Source organism: Heteronotia binoei, chromosome 11 (genome assembly GCF_032191835.1).
Source record: "Heteronotia binoei isolate CCM8104 ecotype False Entrance Well chromosome 11, APGP_CSIRO_Hbin_v1, whole genome shotgun sequence".
Taxonomy (NCBI): domain Eukaryota; kingdom Metazoa; phylum Chordata; class Lepidosauria; order Squamata; family Gekkonidae; genus Heteronotia; species Heteronotia binoei.
In genome coordinates this window covers 14,017,872-14,036,333 of record NC_083233.1, presented here as the reverse complement: position 1 = coordinate 14,036,333, position 18,462 = coordinate 14,017,872, and the positions used below count along the sequence as shown (strand labels likewise).

The 18,462-nt window shown below is 45.6% G+C and overlaps 1 protein-coding gene across 1 annotated transcript in view; it reads left to right on the top strand.

Moving 5' to 3' along the window:
• Positions 1 to 5,610: 5,610 nt before the first annotated feature.
• LOC132579470 (synaptotagmin-like protein 2) overlaps positions 5,611 to 18,462 on the top strand; it is a 72,108-nt gene continuing 59,256 nt past the window's right edge. Inside the window, exons 1-2 of the mRNA XM_060249850.1 lie at positions 5,611 to 5,775; positions 9,793 to 9,941. Of these exons, the coding sequence (XP_060105833.1) occupies positions 5,675 to 5,775; positions 9,793 to 9,941 (250 nt within the window). The 5' untranslated portion in view covers positions 5,611 to 5,674. The remainder of the gene's footprint in view (positions 5,776 to 9,792; positions 9,942 to 18,462) is intronic.

Genomic DNA, 18,462 nt, shown 5'->3' with positions numbered 1-18,462 from the left:
ATCATTTCTTAAAAAATATGTATGGTATCAGATTATTTTAATTTCTGTCCACTGAGGACAAGCAAGTCCTAGGTCATACCCATTCATTGAAACTTAGTCTTACACTCCCTTCTATACACTTCCCCCCTCTTCAATTCTTTTTATGGGGATGGGTTTTTTATTTTTATTTAATACTGTGGAGAGGAAATATGAATAATTGTTACTTCTGGATTTTTAAAAATTGTTTTGTGGAGGCTTTTTTGTCTGTTCCACACAAACTAGTAAACAGTTAATTAGATTGTTGTACCATTTGTTACAATTACAGATAAATATTATTTTAAAAGTACATTCTGTTTGTAATAATTGTTTGGATACACTATATTTTTAGTATGCTAGTTGTGATAATTTCATGCCAAGTAAAATTGTCCATAGTCATATTTTATGTTCCTAAAGTAACAGAATGACTTTCAATCTGGAAAAGAAAAAAAAAAGTGCTAATGTGGCATTTTTTTCAATTTTTCCGAAAATTTCCGTTTCCCCCCGGAAAAAAAACTGGGTTTTTTTCCAAGCTTCAGAATTTCCGGAAATTTTACATCTCTACCCTGGACTCAAGTGCCCTAAATGACTAGGTAAAGGTAGTCTCCTGTGCAAGCACCAGTCATTTCCGACTCTGGGGTGACGTTGCTTTCACGGCAGACTTTTTACGGGGTGGTTTGCCATTGACTTCCCCAGTCATTTACACTTTCCCCTCAGCAAGAAGGATGGAATACCGAGTCAACCTTGAGCTGGCTACCTGAACCAGTTTCTGCTGGGAGATTGTGAGCCGCTCTGAGATTCAGAGTGGAGGGCGGGATATAAATCCAATATCATCAAAAAAATATTATCATCCAATAGCAACCCCAAGCTATGAGCCTGCTCCTTCAAGGAGATTGCAACCCCCAACAGAGCAGGCTGAGTCTGCGGTCTCTGAGAAGCTCATTCATTGACCAAAAGTACCTCAGTCTTCAGTTTATTGGCTCTCAGCTATCCCATATCATTCTCCAGGTACCTATTCAGAACTTCCACAGATCAACCTAACTTGACAGTTAAGGAGAAACGGAACTGGGTGCCATCCATATTGATGACGCCTCACTCCAAATCCCCAGAGCTCTCCCAGTGGTTTCATGTAGAAGAGGAGTTGGTTTTCATACCCTCCTTTTCTTTACCATACTCTCAAAGCGGCTTACAGTCTGTCCCTTCCTCTCCCTATAACGAGCCCCTTGTGAGGTAGGTGAGGCTGAGAGAATTTGGAGGGAACCATGACTGGCCTGAGGTCCCCCAGCAGGCTTCATGAGGAAGACAAAGTAGGGAATCATATCCAGTTCTTCAGCACTTCGCCATGCTGGCTCTCTGTAGATGTTAAATAGCATGGGGGATAAGATGGAGCCATGCAGGGCCCCACGGCATAAATGCCACAAAGCTGAGCAGTGGTCCCCCAGCCTCACTTTCTGAAATCAGGCCAATCTGATAAGAAAGGAACCGCTGAAGCAAAGTGCCCCGCAATCCTAACCCAGCCACAGTATCCAGAAAGAGACCACGGCTGATGGTATCGAAAGGTGTAGAGAGGTCCAGGAGAATCAGAATGGGCACACTTCCCTTGTCACTCTCCCAGCGAAGGCCGTCAGTCAGCCCTAGGGTTGCCAAGTTCAATTCAAGAAATATCTGGGGACTTTGGGGGTGGAGCCAGGAGACGTTGGAGGTGGAACCAGGATCAAGGACCAGGAACCAGAAGCAAGGTGGAACCAGGAGCTACTTTGAACTCCAAAGGGAGTTCTGGCCACCACATTTAAAGGGACTGTATACCTTTTAAATGCCTTCCCTCCATTGGAAATAATGGGTGTGGCACCTTCTTTTGAGAACTGGACCCCCTGGTCCAATCGTTTTGAAACTTGGAGGATATTTTGGGAAGAGGCACCAGATGCTATGCTGCAAATTTGGTGCCTCTACCTAAAAAAAAACAGCCCTCCAGAGCCCAAGATACCCGTGGATCAATTCCCTATGGAGACTGATTCCCATAGGGTATAATGGAGTGCCCAGCAGACATTTCCCTCCCCCCCCCCCCGCTTTCAGATGATCCTGAAGCAGGGGGAGGGCCTCCATACTGGGGGATTGCCTGCCCCCACCTGGGGTAATATACCCTGTGAAAGCTTTTGTTCATGCTTGTATGAGCTTCTGTACATTTCTATGATGTAAAAAGGTTTGGAAGAACTTCAAATGCCCCCTCTTTGACAAAGAGATTTGAAACGGTGCGGCAAACTATCAGCTGGCACCGGGCTCCGTCAGAGTTGGTTTTGGTAGAGTCTTCTGTAAAAAGAACTATGGAATGAACCTTGGGATTTAAAAAGAAAATTTCTCAATACAGAAGCACTTTTTTGCACTTTGCACTTTATTTGAAGTAACTGGAGAGCCAGTTTGGTGTAGTGGTTAAGTGTGTGAACTCTTATCTTGGAGAACCGGGTTTGATTCCCCACTCCTCCACTTGCAGCTGCTGGAATGGCCTTGGGTCAGCCAGATCTCTCTTATCTAGGAGAACCGGGTTTGATTCCCCACTCCTCCACTTGCACCTGCTAGCATGGCCTTGGGTCAGCCATAAGCTCTGGCAGAGGTTGTCCTTGAAAGGGCAGCTGCTGTGAGAGCCCTCTCAGCCCCACCCACCTCACAGGGTGTCTGTTGTGGGGGAGGAAGGTAAAGGAGATTATGAGCCGCTCTGAGACTCTTAGGAGTGGAGGACGGGATATAAATCCAATATCTTCTTCATCTTGAAGTAAGTTTCATATAAGGTTTCATGTGAACATAAGAACATAAGAGAAGCCATGCTGGATCAGGCCAACGGCCCATCAAGTCCAACACTCTGTGTCACACAGTGGCAAAAAATTTTATATACACACATACACTGTGGCTAATAGCCACTGATGGACCTGTGCTCCATATTTTTATGTGTGCTCAGTTGTATTGGATAAGTTGTTATGAAAATTCCTTACCCAGTGGTAGCAAAATATACATGTTGGGTGTTAATATCACCTTATTTAAATTTGATAAATTGGGTATAAATTGTTATTAGTGGTTCTGTTATTGTATCATGGTATTTCCCTGTTCCCCACCTGGGGCTTGGCAACCCTAGTCGGCCCATTTCCATCCTGAAACTTGGCCTGCATCCAGATTGAAACGAGCCTGCATTATTCATCTCCAAGACTTCCTGAAACTGTGAAGGCACCACCTGTTCAGGCACCTTGCCTGTGAATGGAATTTTAAATACTGGGCAGTAGTAAAGCTGCAGTACTGCAGTCGGAGCCCTCTGCTCACGGCCTGAGTTCAATCCCAGCAAAAGCTGGTTTCAGGTAGCTGGCTCAGGTTGACTCAGCCTTCCATCCTTCTTAGGTTGGTAAAATGAGTACCCAGCTTGCCGGGGGGAAAGTGTAGATGACTGGGGAAGGCAATGGCAAACCACCCCGTAAAAAGTCTGCTGTGAAAACGTTATGAAAGCAACGTCACCCCAGAGTCGGAAACGATTGGTGCTTGCACAGGGGCCTATCTTTACCTTTTTATCTTTTCAGGTTTTTCATGGGCTTCTGGTCTGAGGGCTGGTTTGTGTGTCGTGTTGTTTATGTCCCTGGGCTTGTTTTTAATGGCTTGTTGTTTTATCTTCTTACATTATTTTAATTGGAAGCTGCCTTGAGCAGGACTCCGAAGAGACAGCATAGGAATATCCTAAATAAAGATGATAATTTTACAGATTGTAGTTGCTGGGACTGTAATTTCATGAGGGAAACTGGAAGGGGGTGGCTTTTAACACTTCTGCCTATGCTGCTCCCCATTTCTAGTCCCAATCCCCTCAAAAATTGTCATCTCCAATTGAGTTGCCAATAGTGGGCTGGAAAATTCCTGGAGATTTGGGGGTGGAGCCTGGGAAGGTTGGGTTTGGGGGAGGGGGAGGACCTTAGTGGGGTATAATGCCATAGAGACCACCCTCAACACCAGCCGTTTGTCTCCCAGGGGACTGAACACTGTAGTCTGGAGATCTTGTGATTCCCAGAAATCCCTCAGGATCCATCTGGAGGGTGGCGACCTTAAAAGCTGTTTTTACCCCTTACTGGATGGCATACCCGTATTCTTTTTACAATTCAGGGGTAAACATAATTTGAAGACTGAAGTCTTCAGTGGGTAGAAATACTATAGGGCAAGGGTGGCCAAACTTGCTTAACGTAGGAGCCATATAGAATAAACGTCAGATGGTTGAGAGACACAAGACATGAACGTCAAATGTTTGTGAGCCACAAGAAGATACTGGATTTATATCCCGCCCACCACTCCGAAGAGTCTCAGAGCGGCTCACAATCTCCTTTACCTCCCTCCCCCACAACAGACACCCTGTGAGGTGGGTGGGTCTAAGAGGGCTCTCACAGCAGCTGCCCTTTCAAGGACAACCTCTGCCAGAGCTATGGCTGACCCAAGGCCATGCTAGCAGGTGCAAGTGGAGGAGTGGAGAATCAAACCCGGTTCTTCCAGATAAGAGCCCGCACACTTAACCACTACACCAAACTGGCTCTCCATGAACATCAGATGTTTGAGAGCCACAAGTTGGATGTATGAATAGAAGGGAGGGAGGGAAACAAATACATGAGGGGAGGGAGGTGGAAAGAAAGCAACTTTAACTTTAGATTCAGTTCTCCAAACCACTATCTGGCTTGGCTTGGAGAAGTGATTTAAAGAGAGACACGCCTTCGCCAAGCTGACTGAACGGGCGGTTGGGACTTTGAGAGCCACAAAATATATGTGAAAGAGCCACATGTGGCTCCCAAGCCACAGTTTGGCCTCCCCTGGACATTGTAGCCCAAGTTGCTGCGACATGTTTCTAAACACATTGTCATGGCTTTGCCCAGTCAGGCAGCTTGGAGGAGGAAGCCTCACAGAAAGCAAATTCCCTTATTGTCCTCTCATAAACTGGGCAGATTGGGGGGAACTGACTTTTCCGATCTGCGTTTCTTCCACCAAACATGAAATCCATTTTGCTGTGCTCTCTCGTCACCTTTTTCTCCCCGCACAATGGACAAGTGAAAGATCATATCGCAGTGTCAACCTGCTAGCCCGGAAAGAACTCCCGGTGTCTCAGCAGTGTGGCTTGCTTGCAGTCATGTGCTCCGGCACAAGTAAACATCCCCAATGTACACAGGCAATCTCCACATATCGGCTTTATCTCAGAAGGCATCTCGGTGTGGTTTTTCATTCTTTCTCTTTTGCAGGAGCACTTGAACCAGGCGGGCAGACAGGAGTAGTGGGCGGCTGCCTCAGGGCCAACCAATTCGATCCTCTCCAATGCCAGCCGCCGGCCGTCTTCACTTCTGGGTGCTTTGGACTGGGCCATTCATAGTTCCACCTGTGCGTGCAGTCAGTGGAAGGCATCCCTCCATGGTGGGAATGCTTTGTTTCACATGGGCATGCCAGAGAAAAGTCTGAGTCACAGAAGAAGAGGCCTGTATTTGGAGGTTCAAGCCGGGGTCCTACAAAGACGCCTTTTCCAAACCACGCTAGTGTGAACTATCTCCTGCTGTTCCCGGTGCCTTCTCCTTCAGACTTTGTGACAGCATCCTCCGTTCACGACTCGATGGCCTCCGTGCCACAGGAGCTTCTTCTGATCTGCTAGAGCACCACAGGGAAGATGCTGGACCTGAGCTTTCTGACCGACGAGGAGTACGAAAAGCTGTTACAGGTGCTGCAGAGGGATGCGGAGCTCAAGAGGAAAGATGGCGATCGGATCAGGTAGGAGGGCTGGTTCCATCGCGAAGTCTTTGCAGGTTCTGAGAGGCGGGTTGCAGTCAACCAACAGACTCGCATAGGGGATCGATTGTGAAATATTATGAGTGCTAATTTTCCACAGTCGGTTCGCTCAAGAAGCCTTCCCATCAGGGCTGTTTTTGTAGCAAGAACTCCTTTGCATCTTAGGTCACGCCCCCATGATGTAGCCAATCCTCCAAGTGTTTACAGGGCTGTTAGTACAGGGCCTACGGTAAGCTCCAGGAGAATTGGCTACAGCAGGGGTGTGTGGCCTAACATGCAAAGGAGTTCCTGCTGCAAAAAAAGCCCTGCTTCCCAGTAAAATGTGGTTTCTTTTATAAGTACATACATGGAGTTCCATCAGTCTACGTAGAATTTTACAAAGGTTTGTAAGAGAACAGAAATGACAACTCTCAGCCCCAAGGCACATACAATATTCACAATAGGGATGTTAGCCTAGGGTTCGGTTTGCAGTTCAGAAGGGAAATGATGCTTATGGAGCAAAGTCCAGAGATTAGGTCTGTTGCTTTAGAAATGAAATAGGAATCCTTTCTTGTGAAGGAACTTCGTACTGGATAGGAAAGACAAAGTGAAAGGTTCTAGCTGTCTATCTAACCTAGGATGGAGAGAGGTTGAGGAGAACACCGCTTGCCCTTACGGCAGGCAGATAGAGAGAGAAGTAGGAAGAGAAGGAGGTTACCAAAAGGAAGAAACCCCTGAGAGTGGCATTCTGGGTAGACAAAGACAGCATCAGAGCAAAGAAAGAGGAAGGGTACAGGAATAGACCTTTCTAGCCCTGTTCGCTCTACTGCCCCCTCTGAAGCATCATTGTGTTCTGTCCAAAGTAGGGATGCCAGCCACCAGGTGGGACCTGGGGATCCTCCGGAATTACAGCTTATCTCCAGACTACAGACATAAGTTCCCCTAGAGAAAATGGTTGCTTTGGAGGGCAGCCTTGCTGGCATTGTACCTCACTGAGGTCTGTATCCACCCCAGGCTCCATCCTCAAATCTCCAGGAGTTTCCCAACCTGCATCTGGCAGACATACCCCCATCCTCCACCAGTGGCTGGGGGGACCTGGTAACCCTACTACAAAGGAGCACTTCACAGTCCTCCACTTCCAACCGAAACAAGAGTAAAAATGGAGGAATGTGAGCTAAGGATGCCAGTCCCCAGGTGGAAGCGGGGGGATCCCCCAGTTTAACAAGCTCCTGCCCACCGGCAGCCAGTTAGCCAGCAGAGGAAGTCCCACCCCTTCTGCCCCCTCTTGTGAGATTTAAAGGGCCCTCCAGCTGATTGGGGTCCCCAGCCCCCCGTCTGTGGGCCAGTACCGGTCCATGGTCTGTTAGCAACCAGGCCGTAAGTTGTATAATTATTTCATTATATATTACAATGTGGTAATAATAATAAGAAGAAGACATTAGATTTATATTTCGCTCTCCACTCCAAATCTCAAAGCATCTCACAATCTCCTTTATCTTCCTCCCCCACAACAGACACCCTGTGAGGTAGGTGGGACTGAGAGGGCTCTCCCAGAAGCTGCCCTTTCAAGGACAACTCGTGCAAGAGCTATGGCTGACCCAAGGCCACGCTAGCAGGTGCAAGTGGAGGAATGGGGAATCGAACCCGGTTTTTCCAGATAAGAGTCCGCACACTTAACCACCACATCAAAATAAAGTGTACAACTGTATCATCCTGAAACCATGCCGTCACCCCCCCACACACACACACACCCCACCCCGGATTGTGGAAAAATTGTCTTCCACAAAACCATTCCCTGGTGCTGAAAAGGTTGGGGACCGCTGCTTTAAATCTTGTAGGAAGGGAGAGAGAGGGGTGGCCAGTGGCTGCACACCTGAACTCCAAGTGACAAATTAAAGGAAATCTTTAAATGCTTTTTGCAAGAAGCAGAGGGGTGCTCCTGAACTCCGAGCAGCAAATTCACCACTTGGAGTGCAAGTGTGTGCAGCCACCGCTTCTTGTAAAAAGCAGGTAAAGGGACCCTTTAAATGCTTTTTGCAAGAAGTGAGGTGGGGGGGAGGAGATGTGCGCCTGAACTCCAATTGGCAAATTTGCTGCATGGAGTTCAAGCATGCAAGGCACTGGTCTCCATCGTGATGATGTCACTTCTGTGTGACATCATCACATTGGAGACATCCCCGCCCCTACTAGAAACATCCCCCAAAGCCCTCACCTATGATGAAGAAGGACCCAGCAACCCTAATGTGAGCACATGCAATGTTGCAGGAAGACATTCAGCTTGGGACCACCCAGGGCTTTTTTTGTAGCAGGAACTCCTTTGCATATGAGGCCATATGTCCCTGATACAGCCAATCTTCCTGGAGCTTCCAGTAGGCCCTGTACTAAGAGCCCTGTAAGCTTGTAAAGGATTGGCTACATCAGGGGTGTGTGGCCCAATATGCAAAGGAGTTCCTGCTACAAAAAAAGCCCTGGGACCACCCAACTTTTTGTTATTGGCCCCAGCCCCCATGACAGTTAATTTATGATTGACAGAGCAGGGTTGCCAACCTCCAGGTGGAGGATGGAAATATCCTGGAATTACAGTTGATCTCCAGAATACCGAGATTACTCCCCCCGGGAGGTGCACTGTATAGCAGGGGTGGCCAACGGTAGCTCTCCAGATGTTTTTTTGCCTACAGCTCCCATCAGCCCCAGCCATTGGCCATGCTGGTTGGGGCTGATGGGAGTTGTAGGCAAAAAACATCTGGAGAGCTACCGTTGGCCACCCCTGCTGTATGGCATTACACCCCACAGATGTTCGCTCTCCCCAGACACCCCCTGTCGTCCCCAAGCTCTACCAGCAAATCTCCAGGAATATCCGAGTCTGGAGTTGGCAACCCTAACAGACCCCTACTAGGCAACCATTTTGTTGGGTACCCTCTCCTGGTTGTCAAAATTCCAGCAGAACCCACAGCTTCTACGTATTTGGGACTCCTGTCTCTTGCATTCGCAACATCCCACTCTAATAAAAGCAGTAGCAGTCATAAAACGAAACCCAATAATAAGAACAGAAACAAATAATTGCACAAGCAGTGGCTTTAAACACATACCAACCAACTGGGAATAATAAAATAAGCCATGGTTTCAAAAAATCAAAACCTGAACTATAAAACTTAAAACTGAGAGAGATTACAGTCAGTGTTCCCTCTAAGCTGCAGAGTCTTGCGAGCAAAAATTCTACTTTGTGAACTACTGGCATTAAAGTTGGGAGCTGCTGCATAAATTGGTTTGCTCTGGGGCCATTTTTCCTGAGCTAAGACAAAAACGTGTGAGCTGGAGGCTAAAAATCTGTGAGCTAGCTCGCACTAATTCAGCTTAGAGGGAACACTGATTACAATATATGAAGACAATGAATCAAAACCAGAGAAATACTGCAATAGTGCAGGAATGGAAGTGAAACGTTTAGAAAGAGAACCACCCTCAAAATGAATTATACAGACTGAATTATATTATAAATTACTATCAAGACACACAAAGTCATCAAAGAATCCAAATCCAAGAGTCAATTTTCCAAGCACAATACACAATACAAAAAGCAAGGTTCAAATTGTCAAAGATCAATTAAACAGAGTGCTTAGGCTTAGCAACCATTGATCATTTTCTGTTTGATACTTTCCGTGAAGGTTGAGGAAGAAGCATCCCCTTTTCTGTCTCCTTCCACTGGGCAGCCTGCAAGAAGTCAGAGCATATTGACACTCCAAGCCTTACAGGAATAGGAGTCGTTGATCCCTTTGCTGATAGTTGCTACTCCCAGCAGGCTGGCAGGCTTCTGAAAGTAGCGTAGTCCAAAATGGCCGCTGTAGGCCTCGACCACCTCAACAATTGTAAGAGCAGGTGTAAAAAAAGAGAGGTATCCTACCTGTCTCAAACATCTGGCCTATGTTCTTTGTCTTTCCCATCGCATCACAGCCATCTTATGGCGGTCCTTAAAGCAGATCCTTAAAGCAGCTGTGAGCCTGGTTTTGTTCACTTTCTCTCCAGGCGATTGCAGGGCTCACTTACGGATGAGAAGAAGAAATGTGTGACTGGGGAATGGTTCCATGAAGCGAAGGCCAAGCGGTTTCAAGAAGACTTAGAAGGGCCAGATCTACTTCGAGTTTCGATTAGGAAAAAACAGAGCGATGCAAGTTGTAAGTACTGGGTCGTTAGCGGTAAGATCCAAGAGTGTTTTCCCCCCCCCCTCTCCCTGCTTATTTCAATGGCTTCTGGCTTTAATGGACACTGTCAGGATGAGCCTGACAGGCTGTTTCTGTAACATGAATGAACACACATACAATAATTTACGTATGGTGTAAAATCACCTATATATTCCGGCCTCAAAGACATCAATCCAAGTGCATCTAAGAGCTTACAGACTGTATTGTCCCAGTTTGGTGTAGTGGTTAAGTGTGCGGACTCTTATCTGGGAGAACTGGGTTTGATTCCCCACTCCTCCACTTGCACCTGCTGGAATGGCCTTGGGTCAGCCATAGCCCTGGCAGAGGTTGTCCTTGAAAGGGCAACTTCTGTGAGAGCCCTCTCCAGCCCCACCCACCTCACAGGGTGTCTGTTGTGGGGGAGGAAGGTAAAGGAGATTGTGAGCCGCTCTGAGACTCTTCGGAGTGGAGGGCGGGATATAAATCCAATATCTTCTTCAATATCTTCATCTTCTTCTATAAGTCTGTTTAGAGTCCATTTGCAATCCCAATGTGATTATTAACTTAAAAAAAACCTTTGTGGTGCATCGTAAATGAGATGTTCCATTTTGGTTTTTTGAGGGGGTTATTCCCCTTTTGTGTTTTAAAATAAATATGAAATACAGAATGGTAATTGAATGAACGTACCTAGTGCAGTATACTTGCTTTATCATAATACATTTAATACATCAGTCGCACCCAATATTGTACCAGTGCTAGGTAATCAGCATTCAGCGAATGAATTCTCTCTGTGTCTCTTTAACTCATATTTAACAGATAGGTTTGGTGAAAAGTTTATATTCAGCCAGGGGTGGAATTCTAGCAGGAGCCCCTTTGCATATTAGGCCACACACCCCCTGATGTAGCCATTCCTTGTGAGCTTACAAAAAAGAGCCTTTTAAGCTCTTGGAGGATTGGCTACATTAGGGGTGTGTGGCCTAATATGCAAAGGAGCTCCTGCTAGAATTTCACTCTTGTATTCAGCTAATATTTCTGTAGAAAAGTAACCATCAACAAGGTACAGTTATTCCCAGACAAGTAGCCTGAATCTATAGGTTAGGATGTTGTAGGCTAAACTGGAGCCTGAGCTTGTTGACATGTCCAAGAAAAAAAGTTATAGAGTTCAGTAAACTAGAAAATTTGAAAGAAGAGGGGCTAGAAGAAGCGGACAGAATCCGACATGAAGCTGGAAGAAGTCCAGCCATAGAAAGGCTTCCAACTCTGCTTAGTGGACTGGTTGGATAAAGGCCAATAAGATTCTCATGCAGTCAATGAGAGTTGGCTACAGTACAATGTCACTGAGGACAAATGAAACTCGTTCATAATGAGGGCAATGCTTTCAGGAAACTTTGGAGTGATTTCATAACTGCCACAAGAACTGTTCAATTATCACTCTGTTCTGTCAGCTTCTTGTGGAAACAGGAGGAACCAGCCGTTCCTGGACTTAATTTTGTTGGGAAGTGTTTGTATCTTTGCAAAAAGGGCTATGCCAATCATAAGAGGCTGACCTCTCCAGATGTATACATCTGTGTTCTTCCTAATTCTTGGCTTTCAGCTTATAGTATGATGTGTTATGTGCCATCAAGTCACTTCCAGCTTACATCAACATTAGGGTTGTCAAGTCCCCCGCGAACTCTGGTGGGGGACTGTTTATGCTTGTGTGTGATGCGCACAGTACTCTAACATCACTCAAAGTGATGTCATAGCACCGGCCCCTCTAGGAGCATCTGGGAAAACTCTATGGGTTTTCCTGGACACTCTAGCAATTTGGGAGGAAAACTCTATGGTACGTGAAGTTTTCCTCCCAAACTGCTAAAGCATCTGGGAAAACCATAGAGTTTTCTTGGATGCCCCTAGAGCGACCGGCGTGTGACATCGCCTGCGCGATGTCATCACTTCAGAGTGACATCATTGCGCCTGTGATGTTGGGGGAGGATTCCCCCCCGATGGCCCAATGTGGGCCAATGCGTTGGGAACCTCCAGGGTGGGAGAACCCCTGCCCGGCCCAGGAACTTGACAGCCCTAGTCAACATTATGAATTAACAACCTCCAAAACATTCTGTCGTTAAGAGCCATGCTCAGGTCTTGCAGAGTGAGGGCCCTTATGGCTTCCTTCATTGAGTCAAACCATCTCATGCTGGGTCTTCCTCTTTTCCTGCCGCCTTCAGCTTTTCCAAGCATGATTGTCTTTTCCGGGGAGGCGTGTCTTCTCAAGATGCAACCAAAGTACAATAGCCTCAGTTTAGTTTTTTTTTTTTAACTTCTAAGGAGAATTCAGGCTTCATTTGAACTACAACTTACGGTATAAATATATCAGCAGGGCTTTTTTTATAGCAGGAACTCCTTTGCATATTAAGCCACACCCCTCTTTTGTAGCCAATCTTCCAAGAACCTATAGAGCTCTTATTACAGGGCCTACTGTCAGCCCTTGGAGGATTGGCTACATAAGAGGGGTGTGGCCTAATATGCAAAGGAGTTCCTGCTACAAAAAAAGCCCTATCAGTATTTATTTCCCCCTCAGGAATCTCTGCTCTGCAAGATTTTTATGTTGAACATGTATACCGTATTGAACATGTATTGAACACGTGTCAGATCTGTCTGACTCAATTCTGTCAGCTGAGACAGACACCAGCTCTCCGGGAAGAAAATATTTTCTGAAGGAGCCATGGCCCCACTCCAAGAATGCCTGCACAGCTTATGTATGGCCCTGAAGATTTGAACAAGGCCTCACAGATGTAGTCTGAGACTTCATCTACGCATCACAAAGTCCTTGTGTTTGTAGGGGAACAACGCAAGACCTCTGCTTCACATGTGCAATGGGAGTTTTGTGCCTCTCGAAAGCACATTGGCTCTTTTCTGTTTATGACCACAGCAGGCAGGGAGAAGAGTTTGTAGCCCACCCACCCCATGCTGTTTTCATATCCTCAGACTGCTCAGTGGAGCCAACCATTGGCTGAGCAATAAAAATCACATCATGTACATAGAAACACGTAAATATCTCAAGGGAGACTACTTTTTCCCAGCATTTGTCTCCTTAGATAGCTTTTTGTTTGCTTGCATTTCCCCCCCTGGTTCTTCAGTCGCAATCCCATTGCATTGTTTTGTTTATCAGGAAACTCTGAAGTTTGGTTGAATTATCAATATATTTTGTAATCTAAGAGCCCGTGGTGCAGAGTGGTAAAGCTGTAGTACTGCAGTCCAAGCTATGCTCACGACCTGAGTTCAATCCTGGCGGAAGCTGGGTTCAAGTAGCCGGCTCCAGGTTGACTCAGCCTTCCATCCTTCCAAGGTGGGTAAAATAAGTACCTAGCTTACTGGGGGGGGGGGAGTGTAAATGACTGGGGAAGGCAATGGCAAACCACCCTGTAAAAAAGTCTGCCATGAAAACGTTGTGAAAGCAACGTCACCCCAGAGTCGGAAACGACTGGTGCTTGCACAGAGGATTACCTTTACCTTTATTTTGTAATCTGCTTTGAGGTTAATGAGAAAGGCAGACTAGGAATAAGAATAAAGAAATAATACACTTCCTGAGGGAACACTGAAGGGCACGAGTGATACGTCTGAAGTCCTGTTCTTATCCCAGCAAAAAAACACCCACTCTTTCCTTGTAATTTGCTTGAAAATATATGACAAGTATGTGAGAGAGAGAACAAATTTGACATGATGAAAGAGAATATAGTGGCTTTTTGTGAGGTAAAGTTTGGCTCGAATCCAGTTCTGCCAGCCTGCATTTGGCACCTTGTTATCAGTGTTCCTTTGTGGGCAGGAACAAGAGGGGTGATTCATATGAACACCGAGGCAGGCCAATAAAACCCCAGCCAAAATATTATGGGACCCCTGATCTGCATTGCCCAACTGCCGGACTAATTAGTTTTGTGAGGGAGGGACACCACAGATATTTGAAACAGAAGGGTTAACCGCTGGGTCGGTTGATTCCTGGAATCTGGAGTTATAATTATGAGAACGGTTGAGGGCTACAATTTTTTTAAACGGAATTTTGTGTTCTCTTTCATTAAATATCAGGGTCCCATGTCCATGGCTCTGCTTATCTGCAACTGGATTCCCCGCTGTGAAATTTAACCCTAAAGCTAGGGTGGGGAGAAGAAGAAGACAACTGCAGATTTATAACTCGCCCTTCTCTCTGAATCAGAGACTCAGAGCGGCTTACAATCTCCTATATCTTCTCTCCCACCACAACAGGCTCCCTGTGATGTGGGTGGGGCTGAGAGGGCTCTCCCAGCAGCTGCCTTTTCAAGGACAACTCCTGTGATAGCTATGGCTAACCCAAGGCCATTCCAGCAGCTGCAAGTGGAGAAGTAAGGAATCAAATCAGGTTCCAGATAAGAGTCTGCACACTTAACCACTACACCAAACTGGCGATATGAATTGGGACCATGGCACTGAGGAATTTTTTTTTAAACTCTTCCCCCCCGCCCCCTACCATGTGTAAATCAGGTTGCTTTTTGCCCTGGTTAGGAAAAAAAAAATAAAAGTCAGTTTTCCTTGTCAAGACTACAAGAATTTGTGAAGGGTAAAGTACCACAAATGGTACTTTTTAATGTTTCCCAGCACCACAGATCTGACACGTATCAGGTTCCTCCCATCGATTGTGTTGGAGGCTAAATTGTACATCCGGAATCCAGTCAAAGATCTCCAAATTGTGTTCAGTTTGGACCCCGATGCTCCAACGGCATCTGATTTTTCTCTTCCATGCCATATATCTTGTTTTTTCATAAGGGATCTGGTGACACCTTAAAAACTTAACAAATGTCTTGTGTTATAAGCTTATGCCACAGTAAATCTGTTCATTCACAGCACGTTCCGGTGTCTTCACCATAACAGGCTAACACAGAATTTTCCTCAAGAATATATTTGCTCGAGGCCCCAAAGGAACAGCAGAGGAGTTATCTTCTACTCTCTGCTTTCTTTCTTTCTGAGAGGGAAAAATGGCCAGCTACTAATTGCGTTTGCAATTGCATTTAAACAGTTTGCAATTTCCCATACAATAACATTGGAACTAAATTTCAAAAGGGCAGCCGGGTGGGAATAACCAGCCGGAGACAAACTCCAATCTCTGATGATCTCACAAAGGTTTCCATTACCAATAAGGTTACCATTTACCCTACCATATAGAAAGACAGTGTGGTGTAGTGGTTTGAGTATCAGACTAGGATCTGGAAGAACCTAGTTCGAATCCCCCCCCCCTCTGCCGTGGAAGCTTGCTAGGTGAGCTCAGGCCAGTTACACACTCTCAGCCTAACCTTCCTCAAAGGGTTGTTGTGAGAATAAAGGAGAGAAGAATTACATAAGCCACTTTGGGTCTCCACTGGGGAGACTGGTAGGGTATAAAAAAAGAAAGAAAAGAGATTTTCCAATTGAATCAGTCCAGGAAGTTTAGTTTGCACATTGTGCATATAATTGGGTGATCAGACACATCATTATGGCATTATTTAGCAGCTGTTTTGCACCTCCTCTTGGCATCTGTGACAGAAATATGAAGAAGAGTATCTTTGAACCTGTCCTTTTGGTCAGGCTTCTTAGGAGGAGCTAGTACACAATGAACCCAAAGGTACACGGCTGCAAATTACTGGCAACAATAATGTAATCAATTTAAAGAATTATAATGATGAAAAATTCAAGAATAGTGCAATATAAACATTAAAAATGATTCAATATGTTTGTTCATACATAAGAACATAAGAGAACCCATGTTAGATCAGGCCAATGGCCCATCCAGTCCAACACTCTGTGTCACACAGTGGCAAAAAACCTTATAAATATATATACACACACACACACACACACACACTGTGGCTAATAGCCACTGATGGACCTCTGCTCCATATTTTTATCTAAACCCCTCTTGAAGATGGCTATGCTTGTGGCCGCCACCACCTCCTGTGGCAGTGAATTCCACATGTTAATCACCCTTTGGGTGAAGAAGTACTTCCTTTTATCCGTTTTAACCTGTCTGCTCAGCAATTTCATCGAATGCCCACGAGTTCTTGTATTGTGAGAAAGGGAGAAAAGTACTTCTTTCTCTACTTTCTCCATCCCATGCATTATCTTGTAAACCTCTATCATATCACCCCGCAGTCGACGTTTCTCCAAGCTAAAGAGTCCCAAGCGTTTCAACCTTGCTTTATAGGGAAAGTGTTCCAGCCCTTTAATCATTCTAGTTGCCCTTTTTTGGACTTTCTCCAATGCTATAATATCCTTTTTGAGGTGCAGCGACCAGAACTGCACACAGTACTCCAAATGAGACCGCACCATCGATTTATACAGGGGCATTACGATACTGGCTGATTTGTTTTCAATTCCCTTCCTAATAATTCCCAGCATGGCGTTGGCCTTTTTTATTGCAAACGCACACTGTCTTGACATTTTCAGTGAGTTATCTACCACGACCCCAAGATCTCTCTCTTGGTCAGTCTCTGCCAGTTCACACCCCATCAACTTGTATTTGTAGCTGGGATTCTTGGCCCCAATGTGCATTACTTTGCACTTGGCCACATTGAACCGCATCTGCCATGTTGACGCCCACTCACCCAGCCTCAACAGATCCCTTTGGAGTTCCTCACAATCCTCTCTGATTCTCACCACCCTGAACAATTTAGTGTCATCCTGCTTCCTGCTACAGGCCCTCATGTCCCCCAATGCCATTTCTGTGGGAGGGGAACACCCATGAAAAGCATGAGAGGAGGAATCAGAAATCTGTGGACCTGGTGAAAATTGTTCCCTCCCACCACAGCAAGATTAAGCAGGATCTAACCCAATAACTGTTGTTATCCTTGATTAAATAAGCATGTAAAAATGCCAGTCCATGTGGCCAGACTACACATGTAGTAATATTAAGTGGTACAGTCCAGAAATGATGGAACTGACTGAACCACTTTAGACTTCAGAAGTGAGTGGAGTGAGGGGATTTCATTTAAATGGTTTCCAGTGCTAATTGAGACATGAAAAGGGAAAACCAGAACAGTAGGCAAAGAGCTGTACTAGATTGTTTCACCAATCATTTATGAACAAGTTAAAGAGCATGGGACCCAGTACCGAGCCCTGCGGCACCCCACTGCTTACCATCCTCCACTGCGAAGACTGCCCATTTATACTCACTCTCTGCTTCCTATTACTCAGCCAGTTTTTGATCCACAATAGGACCTGTCCTTTTACTCCATGACTCTCAAGCTTTCTAAGGAGCCTTTGATGAGGAACTTTATCAAAAGCTTTCAGGAAGTCAAGGTAAACAACATCTATCGGGTCTCCTTTGTCCACATGTTTGTTCACCCCCTCAAAGAAATGTAACAGGTTAGCGAGGCAAGATCTTCCCTTGCAGAACCCATGCTGAGTCTTCCTCAATAACCCGTGTTCATCAATGTGCCTACTCATTCTGTCCTTGATAATGGTTTCTACCAACTTTCCCGGTATTGAAGTCAGACTGACTGGCCTGTAATTTGCCGAATCTCCTCTGGACCGTATATCCTCTCTGACATACAGAGCCACCCCACCTCCAGCCCTTCCCTCCCTATCCTTCCGATATAGCTTATATCCAGGAATCACCGTGTCCCACTGATTCTCCTCATTCCACCAAGTTTCTGAAATTCCCACAATGTCTATGTTTTCTCCCAACACTAAACATTCCAATTCACCAATTTTACTTTGAACACTTCTAGCATTTGTGTACAAAAAACTATAATTTCCCAGACAAGCTAGGCCCACCACCTTCCTCCTGCCGCCTTGAGACTCTGGCAGACAGTCCATACTGTTTGTCACCATCACAGTGGACAACTCTGATCCGTTGTACTTTGTACTTTTGTACAATTTGTACTTTGACCCGATGAACTCCCGATGAAACCAGGAGACGACAGAATCAGCAGTTCATAATACCATTGTCTCCACTGCAATCATTTCATAAATTTAGAGGCAAAAACCAGTGCCATTCTTCAGAGATTGTCAGTGGCATTGAAGCTGAACCCCCATTCCATAAATTGATCACGGGGCCGCAAGCTGGAGCTGGCCGTTTCACACGGAGGCTTCGTCAGATATTCGTGTTGGGATTACGCAAATCTTATATTCACATTCAATTCAAAAGCATGTCAAGTCAAAGGTGCTGGCTCCTCCCAGGAAAGGTAGGGATGAGTTTGTTTCTCACTCAGTGATTGGACAGAGTACTGCTTGCATATTACTTCCTTGTCTCTGGAATCATGGCTGTTTCTACACTTAGCAAAAAATCCTCGCTTTGTGCAACTTTCAAAGGCACCTTCTACATTGCACATCACCATCACTCCTCTATTGCCTCGCATTTTCGTAAGTCTTCTATATTCATTTTGTTGTTATTGATGATGATTATGATTATGGATTTATATCCTGCACTCCACTCTAAGAGTCTCAAAGTGGCTTTCAATCTCCTTAACCTTCCTCCCCCACAACAGACACCCTGTGAGGTAGGTGGGGCTGAGAGAGCTCTCCCAGAAGC